Source organism: Orcinus orca, chromosome 1, assembly GCF_937001465.1.
Source record: "Orcinus orca chromosome 1, mOrcOrc1.1, whole genome shotgun sequence".
Lineage (NCBI taxonomy): Eukaryota > Metazoa > Chordata > Mammalia > Artiodactyla > Delphinidae > Orcinus > Orcinus orca.
Window position 1 is genome coordinate 184,384,329 of NC_064559.1, and position 25,807 is coordinate 184,410,135.

The following is a 25,807-nucleotide window of genomic DNA, read 5'->3' on the forward strand; positions in this document are numbered from 1 at the left end:
AACCTTTTAAAACCTGTCTGGCTTTCCAAAGAGAGGGCATAGGCACGTGCTGTTCCTAGTGGAGCCCTTTGTACACCCCCTCTCCAAATGCACTCAGACTTCCAAACCCTCCATTCAACAAATCTGAACACCTACTGAGCCCCCTGCTGCCTCTCCCTCAGGAAGCCTCCCAAGTTCAGGCACTCACTGCTCCTCTTCTGAGCTCCCACTACAAGGCATACAGACCCTGTTCACTGCCTTTCTTGGCTGGGAAATATTCCTGTCCATGTCTGTCTCTCAGGCCAGTCCCGCCTGCTTTCTGTGCCCCTAGGACAAGTCACAAAACTGAAAGTGACAAATGTGGGCAGAAAATTGAGGGCTCCCCACTTCCCTTCGGGTCAGCCTCAGCCCCATCTGCCATCCTTGCCCGGGCAGCCCTGGCTACAACGGGCTGCCGACCTGGAAGTGTGTGGTGGGGCGGGGACTTCGCCTCCCCTCCCCTGCCTGGAGTAGTGAAGATTTTACAACCTCCCTGGACGCACTGTCGAAGTCGAGACCCGAGGCCTCCCTGCGGTAGCAAGGCTGCTTCTGGTGTAGGGCTGGGGCCGCCTCCCTTTCACAGCCTAGGACTCCAACCACCCGTGACACAGCTGCCCCTCCCGCCAGGGCCGGGAGGAGCTGGAGGAATGAATCCTTTGCTTCAGCTAGCCAAGAACGACCTTCTATAATTCCAGGGTCTGGGTCTGAGTGGGATGGTCCTCCACGGCACCTGCCAGGGGCCGGAGGACTTCAGGACTTGACCGGGGCTCCCGATGCCTTCAGAAGGCCTGAGGGCGAAGAAGGACGCTAATCAATTGCGCCCAAGTGGCTAGCGGCGTGGCCGGAGTTCCGCAGTGACTGCGGAGGGCCCGAACGAAAATTACCCGCCGCGTGGGGCGTGGAGGCTCCAGGGAGCAGGGCTCCAACCGGGCCACCTGCTTAGCCACAGCTGGGTCGCCCGCCCACGCACCCCGCCCCGAGGTCCGGACCTCGCAGATCGGCTCTGCCGCAATGACCCTCTCTCCTCCTCAAAGGCTCGCCAGGCCAGCCGAAGGACAAGCTCGCGACTCAGGAACCAGCCTATTCCTTCCGTTGGGAGCCCCGGCTCTCATCCCTCCCCCTTTGCTGCATTGCTCCGGGCTGTGACTCGACGTCCGGGTTGGGGCCCCCAGGACGCAGTCCCCAGCTCAGGTCGCCGGGCTCCACTGGGCCACCGACGGGCTGACACTGGTGTCCGGCCGGTGTGCACGCCCGCGTCGGCGACATCCCGAACAGCACCAGCGCCCACATCCATCCCCCACCCGCCGGAGCCCGTGTGCAGCACTCGGGACAGTCCCGGCTGCACTCACTGTGTTCTTTGGGGATCCCGGCGCACCCCTAGGACCCGGGATTTATGAAAGCTGATGTCCTTTGAGAGAAACTAACTCGAGGCAATTTTGGTTCCTTCTTGGTAGCCAGTCTTTTGTCCTGGCTCTGGCCAGGGGATTGGGGTTTAAGGTACTCAGAGCCCCACATGATCCTTCTACCCTTCCCCAGGGCAGAAATCCCCAAGCTCCTTCCCAAAATGCAAGGTCCTGGCCTCCCTGAGGGAGTCAGTGAGCCCGAGCCCCCGTAGCCTGTGGAGCCCGGGCAGGAGTCAGAACTGGGGACCAAGACCATGGTTGAATCTCTGGGTGGACAGCACAGCGGCAGGCTCTTGCCGCTGCAGACCGAGCTCTCCCTTCTGTCGGTTTCCAAATAATCCACTAAAGCAAGGCAGTGGCCGCCAGCAAAGAGCTGGCTCTGAGTGTACACCTGCCCGGACTGCAGGCAGCCTCCCCAAACCCCCAGCTCCAGGTAACAGCCCCAATACCCAGAGCTCCCTTCTCCCAAGTTCTGGGAGGCCTGTCTCCTCATCTTCCCCACAGGTACACCAGGTGGTCCAGCTAACTCCCAGCCCCAGGTAACTCAGCCTCAACTTTTGAAATCCAGCTCCCCCCACCCCACCTCCCCGGGACTCAAGGAGGGCAAACAGAGCCCAGGCTTGAATTCACTCGTTTGAAAAACAACTTGAGCCAATCCCGGCTCAAACGCTTGCCCCGGGTACAGCGGGCTTGTCTGTGCCTCCATATTCCTCTCTGCACCTGCCCCAAATTTATCCCTGGGCCTCTCTGAATCTCTGTCTTTCTCACCTTTCCCTGTCACAGTCAGAACTCACAGGCCCGAAAATCCACTGGAGGGCAACCCCCTGGCTTTTCCAAGGGCAGAGAGACACAAACATCCTGAAAATACACAGGGAGCAACCCTACATGCTTAAAGATCTTCAGTGCCAAAGAACAAATTCTGGGATACAACAGGGACCCTGACCCCCAAACACGTGGAAATTACACCAACATAACAGACACACGTCACACACTCACAGCAAGAGACACCAAGAAATACTGGGAAAGCAACATAGAGACATGTACAGGATCCCAAACTCACATAGACACCAACGCCCAAGCCCTGACCCTCCTGCACACAGCCCGACACAATAGTCACACACCAGCTCCCCTATTCCTAAACTGCTGAAAGAGGCTCCCAAATGGAGAAAAAATTCCCTAGGGAAACCTCAAGGTCCCCAAGGCCCTGCTAGGAAGGGAGGGGCAGAAAGCACCAGACAGGCTAGGAAATGGTAAGGCTTGGTAAAGTGGAAATCATTTAACGACATCCATGGGAATAGCACTCCCATTAACACCTCTTAGGAAACAGAGAAGTGGTTTAACTCGTTTTGCAAATTAACTCCAGATCCAAAAGAGTGCCCTTGCCTTGGTAAAGAGTGAGCTTGGCGACGCACAGGAGGGACGCGCCACAGGGGAAGAAACTGGGTCTGTGTGTCGGGGCCTGCACCATTTCGCCCGGTTCTGCCCTGGCAGATGCACGCCATTCCTTACCTTTCTTGATCACGGACTGGTCCAGGAGGCTCATTCCCGGCTCGTCCATGGCCTGCAAATAGGACAGGGTGGTGGTAAGGGCGCTTGTAGATCTAGTCTCCTTTCGCTTCCCAAGCCCCTGCTGTCCCCGGTCCCTGTCCTGTCTGCTTCACCCAACGCGCACCACCCGTCGCCTGCGGCCGGCGACGGGCGGGACCAGGATTCACCGGCGCTCCACCATTTGCAGCTGAGTTGGAGCCCTGGGTGCCTCGCCATGCCGTGCAAAAAGGGCATTTTGGAACCTTAGACAGGCAACTCCTCCGCTTCGCTTCGCTCCAGGTACAGGCTGCTCCAGTAGACCGCGACTGGGCATAGGTTCCCTACGTTGCCCAGCGGAGAGAGACAAAGGTGGTTCGGCCTCTGCCCATTTACTCGGCGAAGGGTCGCCGCCATCCAGGCACCTGCTCACGGACTCAGCGTCAGGCCGCCCGAAAGGCCAGGCAGCGTCTAACTCAGGACGTGGGACGCATCCTGGGAGTCACGAGCAAGAAGTGGCAGGCTGGGAGAAAAGTCGGGTTCCTGCATTGGTCACTCTTTGCCTCCAGCCAGGTCCTAAGTCACCGCAGCGGATGCTGGCCCATCCCGGACCCTTCGGGCCTCACCTGCAGGTCCTCCAGGCCCGGCGGCACCGCCAGCCCGGGAAGGCCGAGGGGCGCGTCGGCCAGGCTGTGCGCGCCGTCTGCCAGGCCGTGCAGGAGCCGCGGCACAGCGGCGGTGTAGTCGCGGCGCGGGTCGAGGCCCAGGGCGCGGGCGTGAGGCGCCAGCAGGCCGGGCGGCTCGTCGTGGGCGCGGGCGGCGGCGCGGGGCGCGGCCCAGGCAGCCTGCGGAGGCTGAGGCTGTGCCAGGGGCGCCAGGCCACCGTACGGGTCTCCGGCCAGGTGGGGAAAGGCGGCGGCGGCGTCGGACGCCTGGCCGTAGGGCAGTGGCGGCTGCGGGTAGGGCGGCGGGAAGTAGGGCGGCTGGAAGTCAGCGGCGGCGGCGGCGGTCGGCGTGTGACAGAGCTGCGGCGCCGGCCCGTAGGCCGCTTGGGGCAGCGACGACAGGCGGGCCCCGCTAGCCGCTGCGCCCAGCCCGTCGGGGCGCTCCTGGGGAAGAAAAGGGGCGCGTTAGGCGACCCATTGGCAGCTGAAAGGACCCGGCCCGAAAGGACCCTCCTCAGCTCCCGAGGGGCCAGCTGCCGTCCTGCCCGCTTCCCGAGGCCCGAGGTCTATCTCTGAATGACCCGTGGGCGCGGGAGCCTTGGGCTGGGGACAGCGGTCTCCGGCGCGCACAGTTCTCAGCGGGCGGAGTCGCTGTGGCCCCCTCCCTCCGAAATTTCGTTGGAGGAGGAGGTTCGGAAGGTCCAGCATTCACACTCCCGGATCCCCGCCCCGGTACGCCCCGGTGTCCCCGGGCCCGAGACTACTCACCATGGTGGAGTAAGTGTGCACCAGCATGGGGCGGGCAGCGCGGGGCGCGAGGCGTGGCGGCGGTGGAGCCCTCGCCCGACGGCGAGCTCTGCGGGAAGAGGTGCTGGGAGCCTGCACGGCCCGCGGGGGGTCACTTTGCGGTGGCGGGGTGCAACCTAGCCCGGAGCCCAATAGGCATCGGGTTCTCAGCAGTGGGCGCCCCCGGGCGGGTCCATGGGGGCGGGATGTAGGCCGGACGGGCGCTGATCGCACTTGGAAAAGTCGGTCAACTGGCGCCCAGCGCCCGCCCTTCTTCCTCTGAACGCAGCTTGCTCCATGCACTCCAGTTATAGTGGCGGGGGCGCGCCGGGCCTCCGGGGGCGCGCATTAAAGAGATACGCTAGGGCCGCTTTCTCCCAGCTCCCCAGCGACAGCCCAAGAGGAGGCGTAGCTTTGGCGCAACCCCCTGGGAAGGATAGAGGGTTGTGATTCCAACCCGCGCTTGTCTGATCGCTTTCTAGGCTCGAAGCTCCCAGTCACCTTGAAACAGAGAAGGATTCGAGGCTGGGACATAAGGGCCCTAGTTTGCTATCGGTTCTATTGAACCTTTGCCTTTGAGCAAAGCACTACTCCTCCTCGGCCTCAGCTCCCCTGTCTGTAAAATGGGTATCAGTCCTTTCTCTAACCGCCTCACCGGATTATGGATGAGATGGGCAGTCTTGAAGGTGGAAGAAGTTTGTGAGCTGCAGACTCAAGCCTGCTGGCTCATGTGCACACATATGTCAGTACCTGTGTGTGTGTGTGTGTGTGTGTGTGTGTGTGTGTGAGTTGGGGGCCATCACAGCCTCTCTGCACGTTTCTGGATCAAAGCCCCTCTGAGGGTGCTTACTTCACTCAGGCTTCCCCCAGCTGGTAACTCCCAGTGCCAAGCCAGGGTCTGAGGAAGTTGGAGACACAAACTGGCCCGACAGAGAGAGTTGCCTGACACTGGGGTTGGGCATCATGAGTTCCACCTGAGAAGGGCTCAAGATATTTCTGAAGCCATGAGGGCCTGGGCTGACTGAGTGTGGGCTCCCAGAGGATGTTGAGTGAAGCTGTGTGTAACTGACATCATGTGGACTATGTGCTCTCATCACACTAACATGCACAGGCTGTGTGTTTGTGTGTTACCATGGCAGGCACTGGCTGGCTCTCAAGCATGTTCCACTTCCTGCAGTCACTCTATCTTTCTTTCCTTCAAAACCCAACCCTCCCTTCCTAAGGAACAGGGACAAGGATTAAAGAAAGGGAAATGAGAGGAATGCTAAGGGGAATGGGAATTAAGAAAGCAGATGGAAGGTGCTAAAAGAAAGTAATAAAAATAAAAATTAAAAAAGGGAAGATGCTCAGACCAGGGCAGAGTAGAAATAATCACAGCAAACAGTACAGAGTGTGCCAGACTCTATGCTAAGTATTCGATGAGTATTGAGTTATTTAACTCTCACAACAGCTCTATGAGATAGAAACCCCTATCACCCCCATTCTCAGTTGAGAAAAGTGAGGCACAGAGAGGTGACATGACTTTCCCAAGATCAAGGTGCTAGTTAAGTGGCAGAGCTGGTGTAGTCTGCTTCTAGCCTCTTTCTGGGTTCAGAATTACTATTCTATATTGCCTTAGACTCAGGTGCCTAGAATTTAGTCCTGACTCTGATGGACTGTGTGATTCTGGGCAAGAACTTTTTCCTCTCTGACCTCAGTTTCTGCAACTTCAACAACAAACAACAATAAAAAAGTATGGGAGGGGGACTTCCCTGGCGGTCCAGTGGTTAAGACTGTGCTTCCAATGCAAGGGGCGTGGGTTCAATCGCTGGCCAGGGAACTAAGATCCCACACGCCGTGCGGCATGGCCAAAATTTTTTTTAAATTATTTTTTAAAAAAAGGTACGGGAAGGAAGAGAGGACTAGATGTTTTCTTAGGCCCCTTTCTAATGAAGTGGAAGATGAGAAAGTAAAGGTAAAAATATTGAGCTAAATTAGAGGAGAAAGGGAGATAGAGGTGACACCATTAACGCATGGGAGGTATGTGGAGGAGACTTGAGGAGGGCATCCCAGAAGGCACACGGCAGGTGCAGAACTCAGGTCTGGGTCATCTCAGCCTGGGAGGCTTTGGGGGAATGAGGAGGCTAGAAGCAGGCAAGGTTTCATCACTAAGAACTTTCCAGAAGGTGGAACCACCAGCTAGGGTGGTAGACGAAGCAAAATTGGGCAGCTCTGCAACCTCATGCCTAGGACAGATCAGAGGTCAGGAGTGTGTGTGTGTGTGTGTGTGTGTGTGTGTGTGTGTGTGTGTGTCTCTATATGTGTGGATATGTGAGTCAATGGTGAGACCCCTCTTCCCCCGACCCTCAACTTCAGCCACAGGACATTAGATATCAGGCTCCAGGACAGGTGTGTGTGTGACTGAATGCATGCAGCTCGGTGGACCCCTTTGGGAGACGTCCAGGAGCAGCGAGGCTGATGATGCCTGTGCCTAGCTCTGGGGCTCTCCTGCTCTCTCCAGTAGGCTTGGGAAGGCCAGAAGAACTGCCTGCCCAGTGGCTTCCTTGGGGTTCCTCACCCTACTTCCCTGCAGCTTAAGACACCCTCTTCTTGCTTCTTTCTCCTCCTTTCTAATCTGACCATTTCTCAGTCTTCTTTTCTTTTAAAAAAAATATTTATTTGGCTGCTTTGGGTCTTAGTTGTGGCATGTGGGATCTTCGTTGAGGCATGCGGGCTTCTCTCTAGTTGTGGCGTGGGCTCCAGAGTGCACAGGCTCAATAGTTGTGGAGCGTGGGCTTAGTTGCCCCGCAGCATGTGGGATCTTAGTTCCCCGACCAGGGATCGAACCCACGTCCCCTGCATTGGAAGGTGGATTCTCAACCACTGGACCATCAGGGAAGTCCCTCAGTCTCCTTTTCTATCTCCCCTCTTTTCACTCACATCCTTAAGGTCAGTTATTCATTCCCAGAGTTGCAGCTCTTGCCTTTTCTTCCTATCTACACTCTTCACTAGTGAGTTCATCCCCTCTCAAGACTTTAATGACTACCTGTCTGCTGTTATCTCCCAACCTTGTTATCTCCAGTCGGTATCTCTCACCAAAAATCCAGACCCATAGATGCACTTGCCAGTTGGATCTTTCCTCCAGACACCTTGTTGCAGCCATCTGAGACTTTCCAAGGCCCAAACTGAACTCAACATTTCCTCCACCCCCACCACCAACCCCAGCCTGCCTCTCCTCCTGTGTTCTATAGTTCTTTAAGTGGCACCACCATCCTTCAAATTAAGAAGAGCCATCCCAGCCTCTGTCCTTTCCCTCACCTCCATAAGCTAATCCTCATAGAGTGTTGTCATTTCTAATCCTTAAACGTCTCTCTCCATCCTCTGTCAGCATCTTAAGCTACCATACTCTTCCTCATAGACCAGTAGTTCTCAAAGTGTGGTCCCTGGATCAGCATCACCTACGACATCTGGGAACTTATTAGAAGAACTTGCCAGTTCTTGGACCCCACCCAGACCCACTGAATCAGTAACTCTGGGAGTGGGGCCCAGCCATTGCCTGTAAGGTGGCTCAGAAGCAAAGTCAAGTCTGAGTACCACTGCCTAGACCATTGCAACAACCCCCCACCCCCAGATGGCCTCCTGCCTTCATTCATATCTCTTCTTCCACAAAAATGACTGGACCATGTTACCTCCTGACTAAAAACTCTCCTGCGGCTCCTCATGGCTCATCTTTGGGGAGAAAAATTTTAAACACTGTAACCAGCATTTTAGGCTCCTTGCAGCTGAACCTAATCTTCCTTTCCTGCCTCATGAACCAGTTCACAAGAAGAAGATGAAAGGAGAAAGAGAAAATATGTCTAGTCTAGTGCTGGGCTTGGTACATTGCAGGTGCTCAGCAAACGCTCATTAAATAAATGACAAATGAATGAATGGATGAGTTTATGAATCCCTCAGCCTACTGAGGCATCCTTTAGGAAGCCTCCATGTGAACGTGACCCTGGGTAGCTAGACATAGAACTCAGGTATAATCTGGGGAGGTCACCTGATAAATGAATGATTTCACTTATGGCTACTAGGGAGATGGATGTTCTGCATGGTCTGCTGCTGCTTTGGGGGCTCCTCAAAGCTTCCGGGTCCTGTGCTTGCAGACTCTATTGCCCTTCTTGTTCACCAAGGGGCTCCTCACTTTCTGAGGCATGGAGGTGGGCATTGTTGGTTGCCCACTCTCTGGAACACATGCACACATGTGGAGCCCTGGAATGTGCACAGAGGTACATGTGCAGACACCCCTGGACACAGAGGGCACAGAGACACTTATGGGACACATGGGAACACAGGACATATATTGACACATAGGTACGCATATTCAAACATACATGGGCTCCCATTTGGCATACTTGCCCTATTGCTCTTCTCCCAGGCTCAAATCTTCCCCTCTCTTTTCAAAAAGTGAGTTTGCATTGTTTTTTGGGGTTTTTTAAAAAATTAATTAATTAATTATATTTTTGGCTGCATTGGGTCTTTGTTGCTGCGCGTGGGCTTTCTCTAGTTGCGGCGAGCGGGCTTCTCATTGCAGTGGCTTCTCATTGCAGTGGCTTCTCTTGTTGCAGAGCATGGGCTCTAGGCACGCGGGTCTCAGTAGTTGTGGCTCGTGGGCTCTAGAGCGCAGGCTCAGTAGTTGTGGCACACGGGCTTAGTTGCCCCGCAGCATGTGGGATCTTCCCGAACCAGGGCTCAAACCCGTGTCCCCTGCATTGGCAGGCGGGATCTTAACCACTGTGCCACCAGGAAAGCCCTGAGTTTGCGTTTGGACTTTATGTTAAGAAAAGGCTCAGGCCGGCCTCCTTTATTGTTGACACAGCCACTCCTCCCAGCCTTTGACAACCTTCTGCTCTGGGCCGGGCTGTTTGCAGGATGGGGGAAATCAGGCACAAGGAGATGCTGAGGCGCCACCTCGTGGTTAGATCTCACAACTGCAGCTCAGGTCCCCCTTTCTCCCTTGCTGCTGAATTACCAGGAGCAAACTTGGTCTTACCCTGCTAGCCTAGTCCCCTCCCCATTCCAGAGCCTGGAACTCTCTGACCATCCCTCACCAAAGTACAGAGCTCAGTCTGCCTTGCACTTTGAGGGTTTATGCAGGGTTTTTCTTCCCGACCGCACAAGGGAGAGTACTTTGAGAGCAAGGACCAAGGGTAGTTGCCTTTGGCTTTGGGGCCCTTCTATTCTCTTTTCACTTCCCCAGATGATCTCAGTCGCTTCCCTGACTTTAAGGACCCCCTATATTGACAACTCCTAAATCTGTCACTTGCCCAGGCCTCTCTCTGAGTTCCAGACTGCAGAGAGCCACTTCCCCCGGACATAAGCTATACGCATTCACCATTTACCAAAATGAGCTTATGTTTTACACAAACCTGTTTTTCTCTCAGTGTTCCCCGTGACAGTGAGTGGCCCCACTATCCAGTCACTGGCCCAGATCAGGAACCTGGGAGTCATCCTTCGCTCTTTATCCCTCTTCACTTCCAATTAATCACCAAGCCCAATTAGCTAACTCTGAACTATACTTTCTCCACCCTCACCGCCACTGGCTCAATTCAGACTTACTACCTCCTCTCCGAGCTCCCCGACTCAGTCATCCCTGTTGCAGCCGAAGTCATCTTTCTGAAATGCAAATGGATCACATTCCACCTGCTCAAAAATCCACAGTCTCAACATGACCCCACATCCAAACTGCTTAGCCTGGCACACCAGGAACTGTAAGATCTGGTCCTTGCTCACTGGTCCAACCTCATCTTCCACCACTCCCCACTTCACACTCTCCACTGTAGCAGTAATGACCTACTTGCAGTTCCCAAGCTGCGGTCTCTAGGCTTGTCTACCTGGCAAGCTCCTTCTCCCTTCAGGTCTCGCCGCAAATACTTCCTCCGAGTTTTCCTGGACTTACTCAGCCAGGCTGAGGGGCTCTTATGCTCCAGCCACACTTTATTCAGACTCCCCTGGAAGCAACTGCTTACACCTTTAGGAGCTGTCCTTCGCCTTATCTGTTTCCTCTCTAGATTTTAAGCTGCTCGACAGGCAGGGTTTGTCTTTTCATATTTTTCAGGGATTTCAGGGACTTCATGCCGAGGACATGACTTTCAGTACATCCAATAGATAAATGAATGTTCCTGTCTATGCATAGCCAACCACAGGTAGGCACTTAGGATGTGCTCAACCAATGCTCGCAGGCTTGAGGGCCTAGGTAGAAAAGAGTCTGCAGAACGTGGGCCAGAGGCTGGTCTGGCTCCAGACTTACAGCTTTGGTTCAGGCCTGGTGAGGCAGTGGGTACTTGGGTCCAGTCTCCACCGAAGCTCTCAGACCCTTCCCCTTCTCACTTGGCATAGAACAGAAGTAAACAGCTGGTGGCCTGACAGTCACGTTTGGCCTGCAGCTGTTCTGTTGGGGTAGTACTGATTTAATTAAAAATATCCACACTCAAAATCAGATTTCACAGAAACACTAAGATTTCTGACTTCCCTTTAAACAGTGGAGGATGTGGCAGTGCCGCTTGGCCACAGTCTGCTGACGTGGAGGGGCGGAACTTCATCTGTACACAGGAGCACGAGAGCCCCCCCAGAGGCCTCGCCACATCAACATGTGAGTGTGTCACCTGACCTGGCAGTGAAGCGTGTGGGCTGAGAAGTTGGATGGCCCGCATGGAGCCTCGACTCTGGCACGTACTGGCTGTAACACCTCGAACAAATCACCTACCCCTGCTTGAGTTTCTTCACCTGGAGAATCAGGATGACGCTTGCTTCATTGGGTACTTGGGAGGGCTGAATGAGAGGACACTTGTGAAGTGTGTTTCGCAGGGCATGTGTGCTGTGAGCTGCTGGGGCCTGGAAGGAAGAAGGTGCAGGACAGACCACACAGGAGCCATCTTGTCACCAATGAACATTTATTGAATGTCCACATGTGCACAGCTTTGAACTGGGCGATCACAGAACGCACTGGGGGAGGGAAGGGGAGAGGGAAGCAAGGGATCAGGTTCATAAGAAAGGTAGTCCCTGCTGGAGCCGCCAGTCGCGTCTCTCTGCAGAGAGGAATCACAAGCAGGGGTGGGAGTTAAAGCCAGGCACTAGGATGGTGATGGGGTGCAGTCACTAGGGAAACATGCGGATTCTGGGTAAGCATCCCTTCGGTTCCTGTCTCCAGCCAGGCCATATGGCACCAAGGGGACAGGGATCAGATGCTCAGGTGTCCAAGCAGGGAAAAGGGCAGGCAAAATAAATAACTCCCCAACCCTCATTGTCACTCTGCTGCAACACAACACAAAAGCTTAGAGACCAGGATCCAAGGGCTCCTGGGTCCCCTCAAGGAAGCTCAGGTGGAAGGCTTCCCGACCCCCCCACCAGGGCTGTCTGCCCCAGGTTGCCCTGGAAGGCTGGGGCAGTTCAGACCCTGGGTCACTGAAGTGATAGGAAGAATTGTGATGTCAACGGCCTGAGACTGCTCCCTGCCCAAGGGGGCCAAGGGCAAGAACCAAATGGCCAATTTAAAGGACGTGGACCTGGAAGTCCAGAGGGGCACCACAGTCTAGGGGAGCCCACGCCCTGGCCGGCAGGGCACATGGGCTGAAGCAGCCAGCTCCTGCCAGCCCTGTCCCATCTGGGGGCCTCCCTCCTGCGAGGGAGCCAGACATCGGGCACAATGACACCTAGTGCCGCCCTCCCTGCGGGCTGCTCCAACCTCCCCCGGCCTGGCGGGAACAGCCATGCTGATTTCCAAGCCAATCCCTGCCCCTGAGTGGGCCCAGGGGGCGTGACGCAGTTCCTTACACTTGAAGGATGGGCACCATGCCCTCACCCTCGGAAAAGCCAGAAAGCTGGGATGTTTAGCGGGGGGAAGTTGGGGGAGAGGGTCCAACTTGGGGGCTTCAGGGGAGATGCCTCCTCCCTCCTTCCCTTGCCGCCCGCCCCCGGGTCTGTCCGCAGTGGATGCCCCCTCAGGGCTCTGCCAGGCATTGCTCCAGGGCGGCCATGTGGTAGTGGCTGGCCGTCTCCTCGCCTGCCTGCAGCCTCATGGCCTCCCGGCACAGCCGGTTGGCCCGTGCCAACTCAACCAGGACACCCTGATAGGCGGCTACCATTTCAGGCTTGACAGAGTTGGGGCTGACGCTGCCCAGCAGCTGGAGCAGCTCCTGTGGCCAGCGGGAGCGCAGGGCGGCGGGGGCCAGCCAGGGCAGCAGGGGCACGCAGCCTGTGAAGGCCTGCATGCCCAGGAACCAGAGCTCCTGGAGATCCGCCCAGATGCCCTCGTAGTCGGGGGACAGGGCCAGCACTGCCTGGTCTGAGCCAGGCGTGGCCCGTGCTACGTGGGATTGCGACAGGAAGAGGATGGCAGCTGCGAAGAAACCTCGGGACGCTGGTGTTCCCTGAAGAGCTGGAAGGCAAGGAGGGAGGGGGGCGTGAACGAGCTGCCTCACCAGCCCCTTCCCTTCCTGGTGGGCATACTCAGGAGCCGAAGCATAGCCTGGAATCAGCCTGCCTGCGTTCAAACCCTCCCTCTGACTTCAGTGTGTGACCTTGGTTAATTCACTTTTCTGGGTCTTGTTTCTTCACTAGTAAAATGGGGCCAATAGTGCTAATCTTAGAACTCTGTCGTGAGAATGAAATGTAATAATCTTGGGACACTACCTCGTGGTCGGACCCTCCTGTAGACTGAGTAGTGATGGGAGCTTCCGCTGGGCCTAGCACTTTATAGGCTGAGGAGGGTGCAGCAATTTGATTCTCAGGCCAGAAGAGGGTGCCAGAGGGGACCATGGGCTGGGGTCCAGGCTTGGCTCGCCCGGCTGCAGGGGTTCGCCCCCTGCACTGCAGATGCTTTCCCGAGGCTGTTAGGCTAACCTGGTGGCATTTGTGGGTGAACCAGCACTGTGGCTCTACTCAGCGGCTGTGGACATGCAGCCTGGATCTGAGGGAGCTCGGGGGCTAGAGGGAAGGGGGAGCTCCTGGTCTACTGGGACGTGCTCCCCTTCCAGCTGCCAGGTACCCTACTGGGGCCCCCACACACAGGGAGCAGAGGCAGCTGAGGGTACAGGCTCATTACACCCTGTTCCCAGGCATCTGTGCCGCTCCTCCAACCAGACAGATGGGGTACAGGGAACAGGCAGGGACAGAGGGACCCAAGCAGACACCCACGGCCAAAGTGGGAGACACAGAGGGCTGGCAGGGGGCTGAAGCGGATGCCCCTCCCTACCGCATGCAGCCAGAGTGAGGTGGGAGGTGGGGAAGGTAAGTGCACAGGAGCACCGAAGCCTGTCACGAGGTGCGGTGCCGAGCACAGAAAAACCTCAATGGAGAAAAGTCATGTTTCTGACTCAAGGCCTGGGAGGGGGCGGCTCCACCTTGAAAACACAGAATTCAGATTCCTTGGGCTGCTGGGGATTCCAGGTGCTTAAGCCTGTGCCTCGGAGCGGGCCTGTACTTACACCCACCAGACCTTGCCTTAAAAGGCTTCAGAAGGAAGAAAACGTTATCATTTGGGGAAGAAGGGTGGGGTGGGGCGGGGGAGGGAGGCGCACTTCAGAGATTTCCTTGACTGGAAAATTCTGTTCAGAATTTCAGAAAAGGATGACTTATGCCCAGAACACAGCAGGTCCACCCAGGTCTTCTGCTTCCATCTGTTAGGACTGGGTCCCCAGGGCTTACCTGGAGAGGTGCTAAGGAGCCGGGCCATGAGGAGGCCCAGGGTGGCCACATTGGCAGCCAGAAGCAGCCTCCCCTGCTGCTGTACTAGCGCGGGCAGCGACGCCATCAGGGTGTTCATTAGAGAAGTGAAGCAGGCATCTCGCCTGGGGAGAAAGGGAGCGAAAGATGGGAGGCGGGAGATTAGTGGAGCCAGACCAAGTCCTGAGGAAAGCTGGGATGCTGGGCTCCCAGCTTTACCAGGCCAGGGTTTGGCAAGAAATTAGGCAGCAGGGTGAACAGTTAACTTTGGGCCCCATCCGTGGCATCTGGGGAGCAGAGACTGGGTTATGGCTGGAGCAGGTAGACATACATGCCCAGAGGGCTTCCACATATACCAAATCCACATATACCAAATCCCTGTGTGGGGTGGCTCTCTCTTCCATTCTGAGACCCTTTCATTCTAACACTAATAGGAACCCATGGGCACAGGGAAGCAAAGCAGGAGACCGAGATTTGGGGCAAGTTTGAGCAGGACCCCTGCTTCCTCCAATTCCTCCCCGGCCTCACTTGATCAGCCCCGGTGCAGTGACCACAAGGTTGAGGAAGATGTGACAGCAGGTCTGCAGGCTGATCTCCACGCTGTCGGGCAGCACTGAGGTGTCATGGCCAGGGGATGTGAGTTCCCACTGCTGCAGGAAGTACTTGCACAGAAGTGAGGGGGCCCCCTCCTTGATCAGGATCTCCCGGGGCCCATCTTCGACTGTCAGGTGGCACCAGCCGGGCAGGAGGAGCCTGGGGGTGTAGAAGGGACAGATGTGTGTGGGGAGAAATGAAGGCACCAGGATTCCCTTTTTGGGGGGGGCACCCCATCTAAGAGAAAGGGAAGTAGAGGAGAAGGAAAACACATCTTTGTAGGCACTGCAGAAAGAGCACAGGCCTGGGCTCAAACTTGGGCTGTGAGTGTGGGTAAGTTACTTTAACCTCCTTTAGTCTCAGTTTCCTCATCCTGAAGATGTGGATGAGACTTCTGTCCTAGATTTGCTGCGTGGACCAAATGAGATCAAAATGGCAAAGGGTACAGTAAAATGCCTGGCAGGCAGCAGATGCTCAATGGCAGTTCTCTCTTTACAGAGTAACCTGGGGTTGGCAGGTGGGACTAGGAAGCCCAGGTGTCCTGAGGGAACAACCCCTCACCCCGCCCCCAACAAACAGAAATACTACCACACCTCAGGCCCCCGTCAGGAAGCCCGGCACAGCCCAGTTTGGGGAGAGGGGAGGTATCCGTGCTACTCCTTCCTTTAGCACATTCTGGCTGAACAGACCATAACTACAAACTCACCGGAGAGCATCCCCTGGCCAGGTGGGCCCCGGGGTGGTGGGGGAGATGGCCAAGGTGGCCACCTGCTGGGAGAGGTCATTGGCCTCCTCGGCCTCCTCGTAGAGGGTCTTGGCATAGCGGACGAGGAAGGGCAGCAGCTGGCAGACCTCCTTGCGCAGGGATGAGGTCTCTTCGGCCAGCCAGGCACCCAGGATCCGCACGGAAGCAAACACAAAGGGCTCCTTCTGCTTCTCTGGCCCCACCTGTTGCCAAAGGGCTCCCCTGAGATGGAGCAGGACCAGAGGACCTCCCCTGCCTGGCCAGCATGCCGGCCAGGCTAGGAATAACACAAGTGGAAGGGAATGCTGGCCTGTGAGCCCTGCAAAGGCAGGCCCTGTGTACCCAGAAGCCAGCGCATGGTTGGGACACACTCAACCGGGGGCTGGCACAGAGCAGGCCCTCAGGGCATGCCTGCTGAGGGAACTGGACTTTAGACAACATGCCCCTGCACTCGCTGGAACTCAGCCTCTAAAGCATCTCAAGGCTAGAAGGAGACCCACAGGTCCAAAGCTAAGAAAACACTCCCTCTACAGTGGCTCTGACCTGGGGTGGGAGGCCAGGAGAGAAGCCCCACTTTGGGCTACATCAGAAAGAATGAGACAATGGGAGCTTGGCACGGTGTGTGGGGTATGCGGCTGGAGCAGGCTACTAAAGAGACCGGAGTGTTGGGCTTCCCTGGTGGCGCAGTGGTTGAGAGTCCGCCTGCTGATGCAGGGGACACTGTTCATGCCCCAGTCCGGGAAGATCCCACATGCCGCAGAGCGGCTGGGCCCGTGAGCCATGGCCGCTGAGCCTGCGCGTCCAGAGCACAGGCTCCGCAACGGGAGAGACCACAACAGTGAGAGGTCCGCGTACCGCAAAAAAAAAGAGACCGGAGTGCTGAAGGAACCCCTGCAGGACAGGAGAGCTGGACTCTCAGGCAGGAGGGATGTTGGGGCAGGTGATCAAATGGAGTTAGCAGACCCTCCACAGAGGACAGGAAGCAGGCAGCCCTGCTCCTTTTCCCTGTACTGCTACAAGTTTGTATGTGTATGTGTGTAAGGCCATGCTGCAGACTGAACAGAACAGACTGCTTCACTTTCGTGTGTGTGGACCGGGGGGAGGGTTGTGAGTAGGAGGTTTCTGTGTTGTGTGTGTGCGTGTGTGTACTGTGATGGGAGTGCACATATGGCGTGTGGTATAGTGCTTGTGTGGAGGCTCAGGGAGGGAGAGGGAGGCTTGGCCACACACTACTCCCTGGAGTGCTGCAGGATCAGCCCTCCGTAGGTAGGTAGGTACGTCTTCTCTGTCTCCCCATACACCCAGGTTCGGGGTTTCACTTCCCCCTTTCCCTTGCTTCTGGCTCCCCCTCCCACACTGGGCCCCCTCGGGTGGGGCACTGCACCCTCACCTGCTGCAGGTAGTGGATGACAGACCCGATGGCCTCCTTCATGACGCTCACAAGTTGCACCTTCTGTGGCTCCTTAAGCAGTGACTGCTCACAGCGGGTGCACTCCTGGATCCCCAACTCCATGAGGGCATAGCAAGCGGTCACCACATCCTCTTTCACCTCTGTGCCTGTCTCCTCCAGTGCCAGCCGCACCTCCACGCATGCCAGATTCACCAGCAGGGCCAGGAATTTGCTCCCGGAGTTGCCCGCTGGGATCCAGTCGGAGCCGCAGGCGTGCGCCAGGCGGGCTGCCAGCTTCAGTGCTGGGTTGCGCTGCCAGGAGCTCAGCTTGCTGCCCAGGATCCGTGCCAGCCCGGCCTGCAGATCCCGGAGGCATTCAGAGGGCACAGTTGTTGGGGGCAGAAAGAGGGGCAGCAGCTGGCAGAGCTCAAACTTGCTGGCATCCTCGGCTTTCTGGAAATCTTCGCTGAGGCCCCGCAAAACAGCCAGCAGGTCAGGCTCCCCCTCTTTCCAGCACTGTGTCTCAGCAGCGGCCAACAGCCCCACCAGGAGTGCCAGGGCCTGGTCAAAGCCATAACCATGCCCCAGGTATGCCTGACACAGGGCAGACACGGTGCCACCGGCAATGAGGTGTCGGGGCCCACGAGGTGTGCCTGCCACAGCTGTCAGGCACTGGTAGGTGTCATCAATCATGGAACGGCGGGCAGCATCGTCAGGGTCCCCCCGGGCTGTGAGGAAGGTGCTAAGGATGGGGATCTTGTTCAGGACCTGGGGATGGGCAGCTAGTTCAGGGTCACTGCAGAAGCAGGCCAGCAGGGCCACACCCAAGGCCCGGAGAACATGGTCGGGGCAGCCATCCGGTGCCTCCTTGGTAGTCAGGAGACGATTGGGGAAGGTGAAGCCGACAGCATCAAAGATCCGCCGCCTAGTTTTGGCATCGATGTCACCTGCTTTGACTGCCTTGGTCACCTAAGGGAGGTATATGCTATCAGCAGGATGAAAGGAAGGGGTGGCAAAGACTGTCCCCGCACTCTGGGGGTTGACCATTAGCAGGACTAGGTTATATAACAAGATTCACTCTGGGGTCAGGAGGTCTCCCAGAGATCACTTCATCCAGCTCCTTCCTTCTCCCCAGAGGCAGACAGGTGTGACCTCTGGGATCCCTCATCTGTGATCCCTGTGGAAGGGAGGTCAGGTCCTCCTCAACTACTCACTCTACTGTTTCATTACCTGGTTAGTTGGGAAGTTCTTCCTGATGTCTAAGCTAAATTCTTCCTGATGTCCAACACATCCTGAGTTGGAAGAGGCTTAGAACTCAGTGTTTAAAATTCTCCAAGGATTTGGGGTCTCTCCCTAATTGCTCTCTCCAAAGAAGTCTCTGATCCACTCCTGCCACCTTCTCAGGGGAAATGGCTCCTGTGTCTCGCTGCTCTGCCTGTCAAAACATTTCCCCTTACATTTCACCTAAACACCTCCTCTGCTGCAGTGTGAGCCCTTGACTCTGGAGCCTTCTCCCTGTTGCCATGGCAAACAAGCAGGCTGTACTCCCTCCTCCCTTCACCCCCCCCCACCCCTTCCCAGCACTGCAGCTCCTGTTCTGCTGTCCCCAGCTTGGGTTCCTCCAGGGCTAAGCCCCGAACCAGATCCTTCACCCGCAACCTACATACGCATCCTGGCCATCCCCTAGGACCCCTTCCCAGTCACTTCCAGTCTGCTACTCTCTCCACCTCCAGAACAAACATCCCCAGCCCTCAGGTATTCTGCACTAGTTACTACCTGCTGCTGCAACCCTATGAGTCAGCTCCCATCTGCTCTGGGACGCCCCAGAGAGCAGACCCACTCAGCTTCCTCCAAGGCTCCTAGGGCCACAAGCTTTATTCACCCCCATTCTCCCCTTTGCTCCCATACGCAGCGGAGCAAAAATGAGTCCACAGGTAGGTGCCTTGGGCCTTCTTTGGTGCCTCCAGGGTTACCAACACCACCTATATATCCTTGGGGACTTGTTGACCTCATTCCTAGGGAGCCCAACCACCCAGCCCTTCCCACCTCCCAACTGTCAGTCAGTTCCTTACTAGCAGCAGGGCTGCAAACTGCTCGCTGTCATTCTTGGCCTCACGGAGGGCTCCCAGGTAGCGCTCCAGGGTGGGGTTTCGGCCCTCTGCCTGGTTCAGAGCTGGCTCGCAATCCGAGGCCATGATGCCCGCCTTGCCCAACTGTGAACACAAGAGGGACTGAGCATCCCTCTGCAGAGGAGGGGTGGGAGTGGAGGAGGGAGTGGAGGAGGGAGGGAGGGAGGGATTAGCACAGAGGGAGGGGAGGATCAGAAGGGATGGACTCCTCAGGACTGACCTCCCTTGGGGGAGCCCCTTTAAGGGGCTGGACCCTCAAGTCCTTAGGGATGAAGAAGGGACCCTGGTCCAAGGTCACCTCCGGAAAGTGGGAAAGAAGGACCATGCATCCTGCTGCTCAGCTGGACAGCTCTCCTCACCAGTCTCCTGGGGGTGGGAGGGGGCTGGCCCCACTGCTCAGCTGCTCCCTGGCACCAGAGGCCAGGTTTTGTTTCCCTCCACCAGGCGTACAGGGAGGGAGTGGTGAGGACAGACAGGGAGGAATGGAGACATACACGGGTGAAGTTCGATTATCCGGACTCAGGCTGGCATGAGGGAAAAGGGCATCCTAGGTTTCCTTTCCCTTCCCTTCTTCAGGAGAGACAGGAGACAAGCTTCAGCAGAAGGCAGGAAGCAAGGTGCTAACCCGGGAAAGCTCAGAGGGCCCTCTGGAGACCCCATCCCTCCAGCCAGGGCTCTCAGTCGCCCCCGCAGGCTCCTTGCCTCCTCTCCTTTCCCTCCCTCGGGCAGAAGCTGCAGCAGCGGAGCAGCAGAAGCAGCAGCAGAATTAACCCCTTGCGCTCCCTCTCCTCACCCTCCCCGCCCGGCTACCAGCCTGTGGACCCCGGCAGGGGCTGGAGAAGCAAGAAGGGGTCCCGGGTAGCTCCCAGGACAACGGAGACTCCAAAAGCCGGATAATCGAAGAGGGGCAGCTGAGATGGGGAGATGAGAAGGGAAGGAGGGTTCCTGACGGTCACCACCTGTCCCGCCGCAGCCAGGTCACAACACGACATTGATGAAGTCACGACAGGGCGGCGATGAGATCACACTTCACGATGGCGCGGTTATGTCACGGAGAGATCACGGCAAAATCACGACATGGGACAGCCCCCAAAGATGACAGAGCAAATTTTTAAAAAAGATATAGCTATATATTGAGAAGGGCTGTGGCAAAATGGAGTCTCGACAAGGCACGATGATGTCGCGATATGGCGCGATGGAGTCGCGATAGGGTCCCTGGGGTGTGTCGGCATCGATAGGCGCCGGCTCGGAGTGGCCCCGGCTGGGATGTAAGGGAGGGCTTGAAGGGGGCTGAGCTCACCAGGCTGCGGCCCCGAGCAGCGAAGTCTTCTCCGAGCGCGGTGCTCCGGGAGCCTGGGGCCGCTGCTCACGCCGCGTTGCCCACTCCCGGCTCCAGGCTGCTGCAGCTCCACCCCCACCCCCGCAGCGCTCTCGGCCAATCCGCGGCGGCCTCACTCCAGGCTCTAGCCAATGGCACAGCTGGGCGCTAAGCCGTAGGGGGTGCTGCCGTTGCCGCCATCTTGCTTGTGGGTATTGCCAGAGTCCGGGGCCTGGGGCTCGCGCAGGGCGGGCGAAGGTGCAGACCGCTTCTGGAGAGCGGGAGGCGACAGCCTGGGGACGCAGGTTCCTTCGCTCGTGCGTAGTTCTACCCCCCAGCAGTACCCCTCCTCCCCCTCGGGCTCGCGGCTGGAATTGAGCTTCCGGGGGGACAGGAGGGCTTGTTTAGCATCAAGAGTGTGTTTCCGGGTTGAGTCCGGGAGGTGGGAGGGGGCGGCGTTTCCGGCCGCCGTCGCTGTCCAGGGAGGCTGAGGCCAGAGTGAGCTGTCCGGGTGGGGAGCCCGCATTGCCTTCTTCCTTTTCCTCCTCCCCCGGGTGAGGGGAGCGAAGGTTGGGGCCCCGACCCCATGGACCTGGAGGAGGCGGAGGCCGCCGAGAGCCGGGGCCCCGCTTTGTGGCCTTGAGCCCCGGTAGGTGGCCGGGGGCGGCTGGCTGCCGGGCCGAGTACCACGAGCTCAGGGGAGGGGCAAGCGGGACGGGCTGTTTCTGGGGGTGTGCTGGCCGGGTGTTGGGACCCGGAGGTGGCGCTCCTGGCCCGGCTAGGGCAGCCAGCTGCTTCTGGCTTTGTAGGTGCGGAGCTCGAGTCTCAGGCTGACCCCCGCTTCTTTCGGGCCCGGGCCTGGTCTTGCGGCTCCCTCCATCCCCAGACAGACAGACCGGCCGCGAGACGCTGCTGGCCTTCTTCCTCCCTACCCCCTAGCTTCAGTCTCTGGTGTTTGTTCTCCCCACCAGGACAGCAAATTGATGCTGAATAAGGGGGGCGGGGCTGAGCACTACGAGTAAATTACGATGCGAAACCTGCCTTATTCAGGACTTGGAAATTATGCCCTACCGAGGGGTCCTGTGGTGGCTGCAGTGAGCACAAAAGTGAAATAAAGGAAGTCAAGAGAAAAGACCTCAGGCGAGATTCCAGGAAAGCTTTGCTTTCTTTCCTCTTACCGTGGTTGTGCGCAATCGAAGATAGATGCAGTTGGTGAAGAGTATTAGCTGACTCTCCTTGTGCTTTCTTATCTGATGAACAGACTGGAAGCTAGGAACAAATTGGAAACACGACCTCCCAGAACAATCTGTTCATTTTTCCAGCTATTTGGAAAACAGTGTCTACAAATATAAGCAAAGCTATTCATGGCAGTCTGTTCTGTAACTTTCCCAAATATCTGAGACTTTTTTTTTTTAAGAGCTTTATTCTTAATTACTCATGCCAGCTGAATAGGCTGTTTCAGACTTGCTCTGTCGTTCAAACATATCTTATCTCTGGGTACATAAATGGAGTTCCACATATGCAGCTGACAGACTGAACTATGATACATTCCCCCATCAACCTGAAGCATTAAGTAAACATTACCCCCTGCGCTGTCTGAACAGCTGCTGTAACAGAGAGTGCTTTTATTTCGGGTGTACTTGTAACGCCCTAAATGCCAGAACTCTTGCAAGCTTTTCTAGATTTTCATTTGTCAAGTATTGTGGAGGTGTGTGTTCTCTCCCTGGGCTGTTTCCCTTTGATTCTATAACAAGCCATTTGGATCTTGGTGATGTGGTGTTGTTCCTGCCTCTGGTCAGCAAGCCTTTGACTGGACCCTAGCAGTGATTTGTGCCCTTAGGCAATTGTAGGTTTCAGAGGAATGACTGGTTGGGAGTTCACATGAAAATAACTGCCTCTCTCATGCATGGTTTGTGAGACATTGCCCTTCTAATCAGCTTGCTAATCCAGTGGTGTTTATTACTCCCATTTCAAAACCTATTCATTTCTTTTATGCTTCTATCGCCCACCTGCCACACTATTGATGACAGGTGTTGAGTCACCTTGAATTTAAAATCCTTTTGTGGTAGGCAGAAATGTGTTGGGTAAGATTCTTATGCACACACGTGCGCACACACGCACACATGCACACTCATTCATTCCATCTTGGGAGGCTGGAAAAGTTGCAGGATATACTTTCTAACTTAGGCTCCATTTCATAATCTTTTGAGCATGTGTCTGAGCTGCACATTTCCTTTCTGCCCCCTGCTCCCTAACATACAATGACAAACCGCTAGAAATAGGAATGGATGGAAGTGAATGAGAAAGATGAAGTCCTTCAGGTGCTTAAGGCTCAGTGAAAGCTTTTCCTTGGGTGGGCTTTACCTTAGTTTTGCAGTTCTGTGTGTGTTTGTCTATTTCCTGGTGTTAATCAGTATTGATATCCAACCCATACAGTGCTGGCTGGGGCTGGGGTTGTCAGTCTGTGCCATTTTCCAGATGTGGATGACAGGTGCATATTTAGGACAGAAGATTTTTATTTATTTATTTTTGTCTGCCTTAGGTCTTCGTTGCTGCGCGCGGGCTTTTTCTAGTTGCGGCGAGCAGGGGGGCTAGTCTTCATTGCAGTGCGTGGGCTTCTCATTGCGGTGGCTTCTCTTGCTGTGGAGCACGTGCTCTAGGCACGGGCTTCAGTAGTTGTGGCATGCAGGCTCAGTAGTTGTGGCGCACAGGCTTAGTTGCTCCACGGCATGTGGGATCTTCCTGGACCAGGGCTCGAACCCGAGTCCCCTGCATTGGCAGGCGGATTCTTAACCACTGTGTGGCCAGGGAAGTCCGGGACAGAAGGTTTTTTTTTTTTAAACATTTGTGAGGAAACTGCGGCTTAAGTTTTTTTTTTTAAAATAAATTTATTTACTTATTTATCTATTTTTGCTGTGTTTCTGTGCGAGGGCTTTCTCTAGGTGCAGCGAGTGGGGGCCACTCTTCATCGCGGTGCGTGGGCCTCTCACTATCGTGGCCTCTCTTGTTGCGGAGCACAGGCTCCAGACGCGCAGGCTCAGTAGTTGTGGCTCACGGGCCCAGTTGCTCCGCGGCATGTGGGATCCTCCCAGACAAGGGCTCGAACCTGTGTCCCCTGCATTGGCAGGCGGATCTCAACCACTGCGCCACCAGGGAAGCCCGGGACAGAAGATTTTTAAATTGCTTCTTCAGAACTCAGTCAATCCTTGTAATACTGCCAAGGTTTATATAATAATCTATACAATATAGGGAAGTTGTGTAAGAGAGAAGAAACTGATGGAAAGTCATTTTTTCTTCTGGAAGGGACCGAAATCATTCAGTCTCTAGATTATGGAGTAGCCAGCACAATGCCTAGTACAAAATAGGGGCTGTATAAATCCTTGTTGAATGGCTATATGAATTTAAGTCAGGAATTGCTAATGATTCTAAGGATCAGGGAGGTGACATCAAAGTGTAAACTGGATAGAATTTAAAGATAAGAGTGGTGGGGACAGTAGCAAACTGGAGAGTGCGTGCCCTGCCTAAAGACAATCACATTAAAATTTTTAAAAAACATGGCTAGAAAAGCCTTCAGATTAGTTTACCTCTGATGCTCCAAACTCTTCTTTTCATGGGTAAGAAAACGTATTTGTATTGGGCTTTCCTGGTGGCGCAGTGGTTGGGGGTCCACCTGCCGATGCAGGAGACACGGGTTCGTGCCCTGGTCTGGGAGGATCCCACATGCCGCCTGGACTGGGAGGATCCCACATGCCGCGGAGCAGCTGGGCCCATGAGCCATGGCAGCTGAGCCTGCGCGTCTGGAGCCTGTGCTCCGCAATGGGAGAGGCCACAACAGTGAGAGGCCCGCGTACCGCAAAAAAAAAAAGAAAGCATATTTGTATAAAGTCACAAAGCTGTTAGTAGCAGAACTGGAACTGAAGTTCAGATCTTTTTTTTCAGTCTGGTACGCTTTCCATTGTTCCACATAGATGATGTTAGATTAGAAAATATGGAATATAAAGTGTTTCAGTTTTACAGTGGATTCATTTCATATCCCTGGCTATGTTTTTATCCTGATAATTACAGGCTATGCCAAAGCTCAGCTTTGAAATTTATAGGCAGGTATGAGCAGTGAAAGAGAAACTTGAAAATTCCCTTCTCCCTAATCTGTCACACTCTCTAGCACTCTGCATTTCGAGGAATCAATTATTAATTACTTGGCATACAATTTCTTCTTTTTCTGTCTTTCTAGTGGACTGGTTCTGCCTGTCTGGAAGGCCATGGAGAAGCTGGGAATCAAGCCAAGCCGTGCTTCTTGGATTTTATCAGGATTTTGTTGGCAGACATCTGTGAAGTGGTTGAAAAGCTTGTACCTGTTTTATATTTGCTTCTGCTTCAGTGCTCTGTGGCTGTCAGCAGGTACCATTTTCTTTATATATTTAAGATTTTTTAAAAAGCGTGCTCGGTTTGAGTCTTTCAGTTCATTTTAAAGACTAGTAGGAGCCAGAGAAGCAACCTGCTAATTGACAGAAGTGGTCATCCTTTAGGTGGAAACTTAGTTTGTTGGGTTTATTTGTCTGTTTTGTTTTAAGCCAAAATTTAAATTGGGTTCTTTCTCTCTCTTTTTTTTTTGGCCGCTGCCACTCAGCATGTGGGATCCTTAGTTCCCCCACCAGGGATTGAACCCGTGCCCCGTGCAGTGGAAGCATGGAGTCTTAACCACTGGACCGCCAGGGCAGTCCCTGGGTTATTTCTCATAAAGGAGGATTGGCATGATCATTTTGAGATTTGATGAAGATGTAATGAAAAGAAAAAGGTTTCAAAGTTAGAAGGACCTGGGTCCTGGAGCTGGATGTTTCTTTCCACTTAATAACTATAAAACATTGAGCAAGTTACCTATTGTCTGTAAGGAAACATAAGTTCTACCTCATAACTTGACTTAAAACATAATATAATTAAAGCGTGTAGTACAATTCTCTGAACATAAGTGATACTTGGCTTTCTTTCCTTTCCTGAAGGAATCTACACTCTATACTTAGAGGGAGAATGTGTTCCTTGCTTCTTCCGTAGAATGGGGTTATGCTGATAGATTTTATAAAGTATGCTTTCCTCCTAGAGATTATTTCACCAGTCTGTTACCTCTTGCCAGGAAAAAGTGCCAAAAAGGCTAAATCTAAAGAATATCCTTTTTTTCTGTCTTTTTTTTCCTTTTCATTCTTTTGTTGACATTGTACCTTTCAGAGTATGAAATGTGAGGAAACAGCAATTTGAGAATGACTTCTCAGTATGTTGCTGTTCTGGGCAGTGACCAAAAGACTTCTGTTGTAGAGACCACTGTCTGGGACAACTAATCCGTCTTTTGCCCCCATAATTAGAAAAGTTTCTGTTGCTTTCCAAAAGGAGTTGGTGGCCATGATCTTGAGAATCAAGTAATTACTGTATTTAACAATTTCAGTAACATCAGCTTTGGGGTTTTTGTTGTTTTGCGGTGGTGGTTGATGATTGCATAATTATAGCAGTGGAAATTGCAGTTGACAGAAAGCTGACCTAAATGTTTTTTACCCAGATGATG

At 54.9% G+C, this 25,807-nt stretch overlaps 3 protein-coding genes and 1 long non-coding RNA gene across 10 annotated transcripts in view; 2 read left to right on the top strand and 2 right to left on the bottom strand.

Moving 5' to 3' along the window:
• The window catches only part of TFAP2E (transcription factor AP-2 epsilon), a 17,734-nt gene extending 12,988 nt beyond the window's left edge, over window positions 1-4,746 (bottom strand). For both annotated transcript variants that reach the window (XM_033422166.2, XM_004266476.3), the window contains exons 1-3: window positions 4,379-4,746; window positions 3,572-4,054; window positions 2,931-2,982 (exon numbers count right to left, since the gene is read on the bottom strand). In XM_033422166.2, coding sequence (XP_033278057.1) covers window positions 2,931-2,982; window positions 3,572-4,054; window positions 4,379-4,405 — 562 coding nt within the window. In that variant the 5' untranslated portion in view covers window positions 4,406-4,746. The remainder of the gene's footprint in view (window positions 1-2,930; window positions 2,983-3,571; window positions 4,055-4,378) is intronic.
• LOC117200153 (uncharacterized) lies at window positions 2,815-11,656 on the top strand. The gene is made up of 3 exons (XR_004481605.2): window positions 2,815-3,248; window positions 10,476-10,563; window positions 10,900-11,656. It is a non-coding gene; the product is annotated as an uncharacterized LOC117200153 (long non-coding RNA).
• NCDN (neurochondrin) lies at window positions 11,294-20,365 on the bottom strand. 2 transcript variants are annotated; one of them, XM_004266477.2, is made up of 8 exons: window positions 20,239-20,365; window positions 19,898-19,965; window positions 18,882-19,022; window positions 16,810-17,778; window positions 15,381-15,622; window positions 14,609-14,833; window positions 14,063-14,205; window positions 11,294-12,794 (listed from the first exon to the last, which is right to left on the bottom strand). In XM_004266477.2, the coding sequence occupies exons 2-8, from the start codon at window positions 19,928-19,930 to the stop codon at window positions 12,358-12,360; spliced, it is 2,190 nt and encodes a 729-aa protein (XP_004266525.1). In that variant the 5' UTR covers window positions 19,931-19,965; window positions 20,239-20,365; the 3' UTR covers window positions 11,294-12,357. The 2 variants fall into 2 exon arrangements, with proteins under 2 accessions (XP_004266525.1, XP_049553795.1); XM_049697838.1 differs by lacking the exon at window positions 20,239-20,365 and having other exon boundaries at window positions 19,898-20,232.
• A 90-nt stretch (window positions 20,366-20,455) lies between these two features.
• Window positions 20,456-25,807, top strand: part of KIAA0319L (KIAA0319 like) — a 118,030-nt gene continuing 112,678 nt past the window's right edge. For 2 of the 5 annotated variants that reach the window (XM_033422161.2, XM_033422158.2), the window contains exons 1-2: window positions 20,668-20,905; window positions 24,488-24,654. In XM_033422161.2, the coding sequence (XP_033278052.1) occupies window positions 24,516-24,654 (139 nt within the window). In that variant the 5' untranslated portion in view covers window positions 20,668-20,905; window positions 24,488-24,515. Of the gene's footprint in view, window positions 20,574-20,665; window positions 20,906-24,487; window positions 24,655-25,807 lie in introns of those variants that run through there. The other 3 variants (XM_033422159.2, XM_033422160.2, XM_004266479.4) reach the window with 3 other exon arrangements.

Bases quoted from the DNA above. Each gene is read 5' to 3' on its own strand.
- NCDN (XM_004266477.2), bottom strand. From the start codon at position 19,930: ATGTCGTGTTGTGACCTGGCTGCGGCGGGACAG. The intron at 17,779-18,881 runs GTAAGGAACTGA...TACCTCCCTTAG, and splicing joins AGTTTGCAGCCCTGCTGCTA to GTGACCAAGGCAGTCAAAGC. The intron at 12,795-14,062 runs GTAAGCCCTGGG...CTTGCCTTCCAG, and splicing joins GCTCCTTAGCACCTCTCCAG to CTCTTCAGGGAACACCAGCG.